Below are 13,852 nucleotides of genomic sequence, written 5' to 3'. Positions count from 1 at the left end.
AATGACATTACTGAGATTAGAGCAAGTGTGTGGAGGTATACACACTTTTCACAACTTAAGTGTTTTTAAGTCTTGGACCTCTTAACCTCTCTATCACTACCATTCTAGTCTGAACTCCCTTTCTCTCTTAACTAGAACAACCTTCAAGCCAATTTTATCTCCTTCAACCTTTTTTTCTTCAGTCTATTTTTTTCTAGCAAGCCTGAGTGACCCTGTCAAACTAAAATCAACTCCTGTCATTTACTTTCTCAAAAGCTCCTACTATGTTCCTAATCTCACTTTTTTTAATTTTTTTTTTTAAATTTTTTTTTTTATTTATTTGAGAGCGACAGACACAAGAGAGAAAGACAGAGGGAGAGAGAGAGAATGGGCGCGCCAGGGCTTCCAGCCTCTGCAAACGAACTCCAGACGCGTGCGCCCCCTTGTGCATCTGGCTAACGTGGGACCTGGGGAACCGAGCCTCGAACCGGGGTCCTTAGGCTTCACAGGCAAGCGCTTAACTGCCAAGCCATCTCTCCAGCCCCCTAATCTCACTTTTAAAAGCCAGAAGCTTAAAATGAACTTATATATTACCTGTCCTATTCAACCCTTCTTTCTTTCTGATCTCTCCTGCATTTAGTGACTTTAGAGGTCAAAATGAACCACCAGTAGTTTCAACAGGTTGAACTGTTTCCCTCATTGTTTGGGACTCTTTGAATGGCCAAGGTCTTTGCACTCTGCTGGAAACATACCTCACTTTCTCATTTCCAGTTAATTCAGGACTTTATTTCACAGGAGTCTTCCCTGGATATCTTACTCTTACCTAAAGCAGGTATTAACTAACCTATTTATTTTCTTTTCTATTTTGATTATGTAACCAGCAGGAAGGCCAGTCACAAGTTTGCAAACCAAGAGATGTGCCGTGGGATCTGAAAATTTCTATGTCCCACAAGTTCCTAACTGGTGTTATGGGTCCAAAAATAACACTTTTTAAACCAATGTTTTAGAGCCACACAGGGAGAGAACACAATCTGATAAGAAAAGCAGAGGCTAGAGTGACGTAACAGGAAGCCAAGGACTGTCATTGACACAAAAGTTAAGATTCACAGAGCAGATTCTCCTTAAAACCTTGAGCATGATCATGCCATGATCTTAAATTATCCAATTTGCGGTTATTTTGTTTTAGTAACTTTGAGAATCTAAGACAGCAAATGACTACAACTAAGCTGTAGATAATTTCAAATTCTATTATATAACAACTACCTGCTTATATGTGCTTTACTTTTCAGCTTTCCTCGTGAAGTAGTCAAATTTCTACCTCAGACTTTCCCAATATTGCACTGCCTCTCCCTGTCCTCCATGCGACCTCCAATATGCAAGGACATACAAAGTGCTTCAGACTACAGGTGCCAGAGAACTGTTTTGAATTTTCTTTCTGGTTTTCCCATCTTCTAACCATTCCCTAGCTCACAAAGACCCTCTCTGATTTCCTGTGTCACACACTATACATTCTGGCATGCTCTGTGTCCTGGGTCCCCTAGGGTATTTGAATTAGGTGCAAAATAAAAATTTAAACACACCAATATACTTCTCTAACCATATTTGAAAATAAAATACTAACTGCACATTTTTCTTTCTTTTTTTTTTTTTTTTTTCTTTTTCAAGGTAGGGTCTCATTCTAGCCCAGGCTGACCTGGAATTCACTATGGAGTCTCAGGGTGGCCTTGAACTCACGGTGATCCTCCTACCTCTGCCTCCTGAGTGCTGGGATTAAAGGCGTGCGCCACCACGCCCGGCTTCCTAACTGCACATTTTATACAACAAGTCTTCCTTGTTTTCAATTCTTCATTTAAAAGAATTAAAGCAAGTATTGTGACATTTATGTATGAAAATACCACTGTTGAAACAAAGTAGGTAGTTTATTCTAGGGCCAAATATGAGTGACCACGGCCAAGGAACAGATTCAGGTTACCCCAAATACAAAATTCAGCATATTGACAATTTCATGAGGTTATTTTAGTTACAGAACTACTTTTCAAATACATTGGTGGGGCTGGAAGGATGGCTTAGCAGTTAAGGCATTTGCCTGCAAAGCCAAAGGACCCTGGTTCGATTCCCTAGGACCCATTTTAACCAGATGCACAAGGTGGCGCATGGGTCTGGAGTTCGTTTGCAGTGGCTAGAGGCCCTGGCGCGCCCATTCTCTCCCCCGCACCCCCCCCCCACCGCCTCTTTCTCTCTCAGTTGCTCTCAAATAAATAAATTTTTAAAAAATCTTTAAAAAAATCTTTAAAAAAATAAAAAAACACAACGAGGCTGGAGAGAGAGTGTAGCAGTTAAGGCTCTTGCATGCAAAGCCTAAGGACCCAGGTTTGAGTCCCCAGAACACACATAAACCAGATGCACATGACTGCACATGCATCTGGAGTTCTTTGCAGTGGCTAAAGATCATAGGACACCCATTCTTTCTCTTTTTTTCACTCATAAGTATATGTATAAAACCAGAGGTGGGCAGTAAATGACTATTTAGGGGGCTAAAGATAGCCCAAGATAATTTGGCTCTGAATCTGTAATATTCCATCTCTCCACAATATCAGAAGTTCTATTAGTTAATTAGCCTTACAGGATATCTGCAATATGAGCTTTCTGGGAACTTTAGTTCACACCATAATGAGTCCCATTAACTTGTATGCTAAATTGAAATTTTAATTTAAAAAAAAGACTTTAATCCCACTGGATTTGGTGTAAAAAAAGAAAAGTGTCTCTTTCAACCTTTCTATATATATAATTTCTAACTAGTTTCTTCACTCAATCTCAACTAATCTTTTTAAAAGATGTGATTTGAGAAGCTGCTTTTAAGTGTAGCTCAAGGCAATTGCAGCATCAAGTTAACAATTTTCAATTTAAATTTTATTTACAAATGTACTTTCATGAAAATTCCAATCAATGATTTTTTTTTAACCACACACAGATTTGATTTTAGGTTACCATGTATTACAGAATTATCCTACATAATACAATTTTCATTTTAACAAAATCAATACACAAATGGTATTCAGCCAACATAAGCCTAGTGACATACTTTTGCATTTCTATGATTAAGCAAATTAACTGATTATATGTACTCCTAAATAAGTTGGTGATAAAATTCTAAAAATTTTTTGAATATTAAATTTATTCAGACATATAGGCCAGTACAATTTTAAAAGGGTAACTGAAAAAAAAATTCAATTGGTAGCAACCACAGACTATTTTTAAAATACTGAATCCAAGTAATAAAAAAAAAAAAAAAGGAGCTGGAGGATGGCTTAGTGGTTAAGGAAAGCCAAAGGACCCAGGTTCAATTCTCCAGTACCCACTTAAGCCAGATGCACAAAGCAGTGCATGCCCTTGGAGTTCATTTGCAGTGGCTGGAGGCCCTGGCACACCCATCCTCTCTCCTTTATGTCTCTTTATCTCTCAAACAAATAAATAAAATATTTTTTGAAGATACAGAGAAACATAAATTGCAAGCAAATTTGAGACATTTAACAGTTCTCTACTAGTGCTAAAAAAAAAAGTCATTCTCTTTTAGCATAAATTTTAAATGAGTCGTACTAGCCTTACTTAATCACTGGTTTACTTAACATACGGTTGAAAGAGTTAACTGTAACTTGAAACATATTTAAACTGTACATCAATATATACTAAGGCAGGCAGAAAATAAAACAAGTTTATTATATACAATACTTACTACACAGTAAATATCCTGTGCAGATGGCTCACTTGACATTTATCTGAGAAAGGATTGGAAAGTTGTCATCTACATACCTTGTGAATACTCAAGATTCTCACCTCCCCCACTTACAACAGAATTAAAAAACTTGAAATTATACAGTTTTCTCTTGGCATACAGGCAGTTATGCTCTGTGCTCAGCTTTCAGTAAATTAACATATTTCCGCCCCTTACAGGTTGCCTAATGACTCACTCTGCCTTAAAGCTACAACTTTGTTACTTTTTAATTCACGATGAGTTTTTAATTTTTTTCCACGAGCTTTAATTCTTTAAAATACTAAGAGGAAGCATCTTGATAATCCATAATGAATTTAGAGAGCTTGGTTGGAAATTTGGTAAGCTTATTTTTTAATTCTTACTGATTGTTTTTAAAAATTGAGGAGAGGAGAGAAAGAATAAGGGCTTAAAAACAGAAGCAGTAAAATAAATTCCCACCTCTCAATTACAGTCAGCTCCTAAGAGTATAGAATTTCCATGCACTCAAAGCAGTATGGCCAACACGCCAGCATTCAGTAATCCCATTACACTATGTTGGGAAGAAATACGAAAGCAAATAAATGAAGTGATTCATTTTTAAAAATTTATTTTCGGCGCAGCAAGTGCCCCAACACACCTGACTGGGGGAAACTTGGAAAAAACCCAGCCAGCTACCGACAAACCTGGCGATGCTGGCGATCCGCGGGCGCTCGAGGAAGACTGCCCGACGCGGGCCAGGGCTGGGGGAAGAGCCCACACCTGAGCTCCCGGCTCGGCTCGGCGCGGCGCGGGGCGGACCCGGGGGCGGGCCCGGCGGGCAGGACCGCTAAGTGGTTCGGCCCTCGGCCGGGGCGCAGCCCGCACCTCCCGGCCCGGACCCGCCACCCGGCTAGCGGCGGCGGACGGCGGGGAGCAGGAAGTGCCCGCCGCGTCCCCCGAGCCCCGCCACCCCGACCCCGAGACACCTGTTTGGCGGGGCCGGTGACCCTCGCCCCCGGCCCCGCCAACCCCGAGGGGCCAGGGAGCCGAGACCTTGGACCCGCAGCCCGAAGGCGCCTCCGCCGGCCGTACCTGACATCAGCCGCGGCTCCTCTCGCCCCTCCCAGGCGGGGGAAGGACGGAGCGGAGCGGTGAGGAGGACGAGGCGGACCGACGACCTCCGCTCCTCAGGGCAGCTGGCTGGCTGCTAGCCGCGGCCGCCCGGGGCCGCTCCGCTCATTCCCCTGGCGACGGCCGAGGCGGGCCCCGCGCGCGCGCCCGCCCGCTCCGCCCCTCCCCTCCCCTCTCCTCTCCGCGGCGCGTCCAGGCCGCGGCCCGCCTACGGCGCAGCCGCCACCCCGGGGTCTGTGAGCTCTGACGTCGCCAACGCCGCCGCCACAGCCGCTCCAGCCCCGGGGAAGGGCGGAGTCCGGGGGTCGGCGTGGGCGGGGACACGGCGACGTGAGGACGCGGGGATTGGCTGTCCCGCGCACGCCCCGCCCCTCTGCGAAGGGGTCTGGGAAGTCGGGGCTCCGGCCCTCTGGCTGAGCGGTGCGTCGCTCGCCGCGCTCCGAGGCTCCTCTAGGGTTTGAGGATCCAGGCTGAAGCCCACGAAGTCTTCAGGGAGCGCTCTGTGAGGGACCAGCGCCACCGCTGCCCCGGACCCTAAACCTGTTCTGGACCTCTTCCCCTTTCCCTCCGGTTCTCTCACGCTGCTTCCTGGACTGTCTGTCTGTCCGTAGTGAAAGGAAATCAGTAGTGGTGAGAAGTGCTGGAGGGGCGCTGTGTAACCAGAGGTGTAAGCCAGACAGAGCCGAAACCCAGCAGTGATAACGGAACACGTGTGTGCACGGCTGGCTCTCCATTTCAGTACTGCAGTGGCAAACAGTGGCTCTGCAAAAACTCATCTGGCTTCCTCGTCACAAGGGCTACGAACCAGGAAGCTCTTTGGAATAAAAGAGAAGTTGAGGAAGCAAGAGGCGGTAGTAAGATCTACATTTTGCTGGGCATTAACAGTCACCTACAAGAACAAACCCCCTCTCCCACCCTCGAGCCTGGAAAAGCTGTTCTCTGCTTTAGTTGTTGTTTTTCAAGGTAGGGTCTCGCTCTAGCGCAGGCTGACCTAGAATTCACTGTGTAATCTAGCCTCGAACTCAGTAATCCTACGACCTAGACCTCCCGAGTACTGAGATTAAAGGCCTGCATCACCATGCCTGACTCTGCTTGTTTTAAATGCTCTACGCAGGTAGTTCTGTAGTACATCACATCAGAGGGTTGGGCCTTTGTCTTGGTCCACTTTCTGTTGCAGGTAATACTGTGTTGCAGTTGGCTGTGTTACAAAGAACAGGTGTGTTTTGGCTGTGATTCTAGAGCAAGAACAAGGGGTGGATCTGGTCCCACCCTTCTTGCTGGCAGAGTCCTGTAGCGAAGCAGGATATCATATGGCAGGAAACAAAGTTTTTAAGTGACCTAGCCAAACTGACTTTTATCAGCCCCACTCTCAAGATATACCATTAACTCATGAAATCACTATTGGCTGGAATCATTCATAAACGTAGAGCCCTAATTAACACTTTAATATTTCACTTGGTCCCACATCTATCATAACGTGGATTAAATTTCAACATGAGTCTTGGAGAGGACAAGCTATATTCAAACCCTAGCAGGCTGGAAACTTGGTCCCACCTACCTGTTTATTAGTTATATAGCTTTAACGTTATTTTAAATTATGTCCGAGAAAAATAATGAACAGCATAGTTGGCTATTTTTTAAATATTTACTTATTTGACAGAGAAAGAAAGAGGGAGGGGGGAGAATGGGTGCGCCAGGGCCTCCAGCCACTGCAAACGAGCTCCAAATGCATGCGTTCCCTTGTGCATCTGGCTAACGTGGGTCCTGGGGAATCAAACCTGGGTTCTTTGGCTTTGCAGGCAAACATCTTAACCGTTAAGCCATCTCTCCAGAGCCTGGATATTGGGGGGGGTGTTGTTCTTTTTGTTTTGTGGGGGCTTTTTTTTTTGGATTTTGGGGGTAGGGGCTCACTCTTGCTCAGGTTGACCTGGAATTCACTATGTGGTCTCGGGGGTGGCCTCAAGGCGATCCTCCTGCCTCTGCCTCCCAAGTGCTGGGATTAAAGGTATGCGCCTGGCCCATGTTCTTTTTTTCAATTTGCTTTGCTGCAGCATTAGTGAAATTTTCCAGGATATAGACTAAACTTACACCCCCTCCCCCCAAGGCATCTCTTAGGCCAAGGTTTCAACTCCTTCCACTTTCCTCTTGAAAATGAGCTACAAAAGGCTGAAGCCACATAGTCAGGTGTCTAGCAGCAATCCCACTCCTGGTACCACTTTACTGTTGCAGTCTGGGTCGCATTGCTGTTAGAAATCACCTAACCAAGAGCAGCTTCTGGGAAAAAGAGGCTTATTTGGCTTACAGGCTCGAGGGGAAGCTTCACGATGGCAGGGGAAAACGATGGCATGAGCAGAGGGTGGACATCACCCCCTGGCCAACATAAGATGGACCACAGCAACAGGAGGGTGTGCCAAACACTGGCATGGGGAAACTGGCTATAAAGCCCACAAGCCCACCCCCAACAATACACTCCCTCCAGGAGGCATTAATTCCCAAATCTCCATCAGCTGGGAACCTAGCATTCAGAACACCTAAGTTTATGGGGGACACCTGAATCAAACCACCACAACCACTAAGCAATATCTCTAGCCCTTGATTGTCAATTTGCCTGGATAAAGAAATACCTAAGATATAAGTGAAATTTTTCTATAGACAATTAGATCATGAGAGGTCTGATCTCATCAATAGATTAATCCCTGGATGGATTCATAATATTATGACATTATTAGAGGTGATTTTTAAAAAGCCAGAAGTAAGACCTTTGGAAGAAGTAGATATCTGTAATTGTGTTCTTGGAGCTATATGTTCCCATGATACCTTCTCATCTATCAAAAAGTAAATAACAGCCTCACCATAAATTCCTTGTGACATGATGTTCTGTCCAAGCAATTGGAGCCATTGTACCATGGACTCAACCTAAAACTTCCTGGAGTGAAAACAAATCTCTCCTTTGTTTGTGTCATATATTTTGTCATAGCAGCATTATGTATTATAGAAATGATGCTGAAGGGTTGGAGAGATGGCTTAGAGATTAAAGCAGGTGTCTGCAAAGCCTAAGGACCCATGTTGGACTCTGCAGATCCTATATTAGCCAGATGCACACAGGTAAGGCAAAGCACAAGGTCACACATGCTCACTAGGTGATGCAACCATCTGAGGCCCTGGTGCACCAATTCTCTCCCTTTCTTTCTCCCTCAAAAACAATATATATATATATATATAAAATATGATTTTAAAAAAATTTAAAAAGAAATGATGCTGAAGTTTATGTAGCCATATTTCAAGCCACATGCACAATTAATAATGTGGGAAGTCAGAGATGTCTTGGTTCATGATTTCTTCTGAGGGGCAACTTTCCAGCTCTGGACTATCTACTTTTAGATTATTACTAAATAAAGGAAAATAGGTCTCTCCTATGTAAGATTTTGTTATTTCGATTTTCTGTATTCCAGATTTTTTTTACATAAACTTATTTTATTTTCAAATGATTATAGATTCAATTGTGGAATTAGATTTCCCATATATCTCTTCACCTAACTCTACCCAATAATAGTAATAATATATCAACATAAGAAATTAATAGTATCATAAATAAGGTATAAGAGATCTAACTTTTTGCATCCAGCTTCTTTTTTTTAATCTTGTAAAATTTAATTAGTTTTTCACATATATATTGCATTTTGGTGATATGTACCCCACATTCCTCCCTTATTCCCACTAGTCCCATTTTACTTTTTTTCTCATCACTGATAAATGGCTACAATATGGAAGGGAATGATTTCTCCTCCCCAACAACCATTAACTGTCATTAGCTAATTGCAGAAGGGAATAGCCTCTCAAATCCCTCACCTATCCAAACAGAGTTTTCACTGTTTCCATCATGTGCAGGTCTTGTGTAGGTAACCACAGCTGCTGTGAGTTCATGACTGCAATGGCTCTGTTAATGACCAGGTGACAGAGTTTCACAGAGCTACTTACCATCCTCCAGCTCTTACATTCTTTCCATGAAAGCTTTGATGTTCCTTGAGCCTCAGTGGGAATGATGTGTATGTCCTGTGTAAAGCTGAGCAGTCATCAGTCATTTTATTTCAGCACTTCACCAGTTATAACCACCTTTCACTGTGAATGTATCTGGACTTTCTTTGCAGTGTCAAACCTCATATTCTCTCTCTCTCTCTTGTAATAGCATAAAATGTTTTTGTTTTTGAGGTTCTGTCTAACACTAGCACAGGCTGACCTGGAATTCACTATGTAGTCTCAGAGTGACTAGAACTCATGGTGATCTTCCTACCTCTGCCTCCCAAGTGATGGGATTAAAAGTATGCACCACCACACCCAGCAAAATAAATTTTTTAAAAGGATTCCTTATCTCACTTAATTTTTTGAGAGCTATAATGAATAAAGAATAATATTTTGGGGCTGGAGAGATGGCTTAGCGGTTAAGCGCTTGCCTGTGAAGCCTGAGGACCCCGGTTCAAGGCTCGGTTCCCCAGGTCCCACGTTAGCCAGATGCACAAGGGATCGCACGCATCTGGAGTTCGTTTGCAGAGGCTGGAAGCCCTGGCGCGCCCATTCTCTCTCTCTCCCTCTATCTGTCTTTCTCTCTGTGTCTGTTGCTCTCAAATAAATAAATAAAAATTTAAAAAAAAAAGAGGCCCTGGCTTGCCTCTTTAAAAAAAAAAAGAATAATATTTTTTTCAAAATCAAGATAATAAAGGTAAATATAAAAGACAGTCAAGGTGGGATAAAAGAAGATTCCTTATATCACTTAATTTTATGAAAATTATGATGAGTAAGGGATAACATTTTTTTCAATGAGCAAAGATAAGAAATACTTCCGACAAAAAAAAGAGAGAGAGAGAAAGAGCATTTTCAATACCAGGCATAAGTTAGTTCACTCCCGTGGACTGGGCCTCAAATCTAATCAGAGAGAAGTTGGTTACCCCCATAACAGCTATGCTACTTTGCACCAAAGGGTGTATCTTGTCTGGTCAATCAATATTATGGAATGCAGGATTCACCACTAGATGATATCATTGATGAATTTTCCAGCAGCCTGCATAACACCTTCCAGCACTGTGAAAACTAGCCAACAGGAAGGTTTTCTGTTATAAGCACTGAGTAAAATTCTTAATTAATATAATGTGGTTGGACAGTATTTATTCTCACTATCAAGGGAAAGTTTCATAAACAGGATAAGGTGGAAATAGAGACAGATAAGGAAAACAAATAATAGCAAAACATTCTCTTCTCTGTAGGTGTAGTTTTATTTTACCAAAATGTTAAATAGATTAATAAATCACCAAATAATATTTAAGTTAAATATTACAAGTTACTTACAGCCACTCATATTAGTATTTTTAAAATTTTATTTTAGAGAGTGAGAAAGAGAGAGACAGAGGGACAGAATTGGCATGCCAGGGCTTCAGCCACTGAAGTCAAACACCAGACATTTGCACCACCTAGTGGGAAAGTGTGGCCTTGCACTTGTCTCACCTTTGTACATCTGGCTTACGTGGGATCTGGAGAGTCAAACATGGGTCCTTAGGCTTCACAGGCAAGCACCTTAACTGCTAAGACATCTCTCTAGCCATCATGTTAGTTTTATTTTTTGTTTTTATTTTTTTTGAGGTAGGGTCTTACTCTAACTCAGGCTGACCTGGAATTCACTATGTAGTCATGCCTGGCACATGTTAGTTTTAAAAAATACTTTTATTTCCTTATTTGCAAGGAGAGAGAGAAAGAAGAGAGAGAGAGCATTAGAATGGGCACCCCAAGGTCTCTTGAGCTGCAAACAAACTCCAGACACATGCACTACTTTGTGTACTTGACTTTATGTGGGTACTGGAGATTCAAACCCATTCCACTGGGCTTTTCAAGCAAGTGCCTTAAACACTAAGGAATCTCTTCAACCTTCATGTTAGTTTCATATCCACAAATTCTTTAGTATTTCTTTCAAAGGGTGATAATTCCCCACACCTCTACTTATTGACTTGTTCTCATGAATAAAATGAAGGGGAAATAATGTAGTATGGTTTCTGAAGGGGGTTTATATGACATACACTAGCTTTCTACTAGTCCTCTGTCTGGAATTATTTTCTATTGAAGGGAGCTGTCACATCACAGTGATAAAAATCACTGAAGCAGCTGATGGAGAACTCACCTGGTGACTACTTAATGCTTCCTGCCAAGAGCCATGCAAATGGCCTTAGAAGCATAGCTACCAGCCCTCATTAAGACCTCAGTGACTGGGTGTATCCCTGACCAACATCTTTCCCATAATCTCAGGGAGATTCTGGATCAGAACTACTCAGCTGAGCTGCTCCCAAATTCCTGGACCATGGAAACTAAAATAATATTGTTTAAATAATTATTTTTTATCACTAAGTTTGGCTAACTTATTATTCAACAATAGGTATATAACAACTAGGTATACCAGAGCCTAGCACAATGCCTGGAGCATAAACAGGTGTTTAATTTTTTATTTGAATAAATAAACAATTTAATGAAGGAAAGTGCATTTTAATTTTATTTTTGGTTTTTTGAGGTATGGTTTCACTCTAGCCCAGGCTGACCTGGAATTTACTATTTAGTCTCAGGGTGACCTTGAACTCACTGTGATCCTCCTACCTCTGTCCCCCAGTGCTGTGATTAAAGGCATGGACCACCACATCCAGCTTAAGAGTGTCTTTTTTTTACAGTCACAGTTATATGAAAAGCTGCTATTATCTTTGACCCCTGACACCCATGTTATGTAAGAATTTTTTTTATAGGCAGATAGATTAATTGTGAATCATACTGAGATCTAGGCATTGACCATGTTGGATATAACATGGGAAATAAAACTGTTAAATCTTTGAACATTGAATTCTACTCCTAATTCAAGTGGTGTATGTTAATTTACTAACACTCCTAAAGTCTTAATTTTCCTATCCATTCATTGGGGTCAGTAATTTCAAACTGTCTCAAAAGATGGCAGGTGAGATTATATGTGACAGTATAACTATAATGCATTAACATTCTTTTAATTTTGTTGAGATCTACTTTTTAAAGCCAGTTATTACATAACACAAAGGTTACTGCAATGTCAGGACAAGACTGATCTGAAGAATGAGGTAGCTATGGATGGGTGATTTGTGTGTATAGTGTTGATATGCAGGACAAAAGAATGACTCACATTCTGGGTGGGACAGCATGGAATGGCATGAGATACATTATGTTAAGCAGAATAATATACAATTTAAACTTATGAGTAGCTTATTTCTGGAAATATCCATTTAAAATTTGGTACCCAAATTGAACATGTGTAAATGAAACCCTAGAAAGTAAATATGTATGGTAAAGGAGACCCATAAGACCCCCAAAACAATACAGGCCACTGACAATGCTGTATGTTGCCCACCAGAACAGGATGGAAGGACCCCTTCACTCAAGTTATCTACATGCTACAGTAGCAAGATACTAAGAAGTCAAGCTGGAACTAAGCTGGAAGCCTCCTACCTGTTAGCTAGCTGTCAGAGTACTGGAAAGTATTGTGCAGGATCCCAGGGGAGGAAGGTCATCAACAGTCTCAAAAAGAGTGGACTCTGCAACCTATACAACTGGCCAGCCAGACAAGATGTGCTCATTAGCACAATAGTGTCAGGTCAGTTATGGGGTTAATCGACTGCTCCCTAGTTGGATTTGAAGCTTACTCCAGGAGGATCCATGTCCAGCACTGATAACTGAGTAAAAAGTTATGGCTTGGAAGATCATAAAACATAAGGGAGAAGCTGGCACTGTTTTTTGCCTGTATGGATGGATGCATTGTGCTCATCAAATTGCCCTCTAAATGGCTATGTTTATGCCCATTGATCAGAGATGTTCTAACTTTTGGTTAAACATGGTTCTTTTTACAGATGATGGTGAATACCAGGGAGACCTAAGACTAATTAAGGTGATGAGAAGAGAAAGCCCATTGCTGAACACTCTCTATAGAGCAAGTTATCACACCCACAGGACTCAGGGACAATTGTAGAGGAAGTGGTGGAAAAAATAGGAGTGCTACTCTTACTGCTAACCAGAGAAGCTTCTCTATGTTCTGTGGCAGTAGATACTTAAGAACCTCAAAATTCATCAAAGTGCTGAAAATAAAAGGCTGTTGAGTGTTTAACACTAAATGAGCATCTTTATCATTCATGCAAGGCTTGAGGAGGGGGCGTGGGAGAATTTAAGAGCCACAGGATAGGAAGAAGCGCTGTCTGCCTGTACATGAACAGTACATTCATAATCCCACCTTGGCTGTCATTACCTCCCACAAGACCGGTACAGTATTCAAGCCCATCAATATGTTGACAGAGAGAACAGAGGAGGGCAAAAAGAATGAGGCATCCAAACAGAAGAACTATTTGGAAGGAAGAGAATGAGATAGTGGTGGGGGAAGGGTGACAGAAGAAAGTAATGGGAGGGGAATATGATCAAATTGCAGTATGTTCATGATTAAAATTCTCAATTTTAAAAAGTGAAACTGTGAGTAAAAGGTTATTGTTTCTTGCTGGCTGCCATTTAACTATGATCCCAAATCAACTGAAACTAAGGCCTTAACTAGATATTAGATTAACTGGTTGCAGATAATCTCTAAGTGGGAAAAAATTAAGTAGGCCCTAGGGAGCTGAAATGAGGGAAGTTCTTGAGGCCACAGTGTGCGGTTAATAGAGTTTTCCTTTCCTGTTGAAAATGCCTGCCAGTTCCATCCAGCGGGAACTAAGAGAACATTTTCTAAATAGTTTTCATTCTTTACAGGGACACCTTCATAAAAGTCTACCAAGATTTCGTGACAGCTGGGAAGGCTAACATCCTATTATTATTATTATTTTTTTTTTAGGTAGGGTCTTACTCTAACCCAGACTGACCTGCAATTCACTATGTAATCTTCTCAGGGTGGCCTTGAACTCACAGTGATCATCCTATCTTTCCCTCTCAAGTGCTGGGATTAAAGGCATGCACCACCACATCCAGTTTGGCATTATATTC

The 13,852-nt window shown here is 42.0% G+C and overlaps 1 protein-coding gene across 4 annotated transcripts in view; it reads right to left on the bottom strand.

Annotated features, from left to right (window-relative positions):
- The window catches only part of C1galt1 (core 1 synthase, glycoprotein-N-acetylgalactosamine 3-beta-galactosyltransferase 1), a 28,874-nt gene extending 23,926 nt beyond the window's left edge, over positions 1–4,948 (bottom strand). The window contains exons 1-3 of one of the 4 annotated variants that reach the window (XM_045160576.1): positions 4,802–4,936; positions 4,190–4,280; positions 3,713–3,755 (exon numbers count right to left, since the gene is read on the bottom strand). Coding sequence is in view for 1 of the 4 variants with exons in the window: in XM_045160575.1 (XP_045016510.1) it covers positions 4,802–4,808 (7 nt within the window). In the remaining 3 variants the exon portion in view is untranslated. Of the gene's footprint in view, positions 1–3,712; positions 3,756–4,189; positions 4,281–4,367; positions 4,448–4,801 lie in introns of those variants that run through there. The other 3 variants (XM_045160577.1, XM_045160575.1, XM_045160578.1) reach the window with 3 other exon arrangements.
- Positions 4,949–13,852: the final 8,904 nt, after the last annotated feature.

This window comes from Jaculus jaculus, chromosome 10 (genome assembly GCF_020740685.1).
Source record: "Jaculus jaculus isolate mJacJac1 chromosome 10, mJacJac1.mat.Y.cur, whole genome shotgun sequence".
Lineage (NCBI taxonomy): Eukaryota > Metazoa > Chordata > Mammalia > Rodentia > Dipodidae > Jaculus > Jaculus jaculus.
Note: the sequence above shows the minus strand (reverse complement) of the source record. Positions and strands in the feature narration are given on the sequence as shown.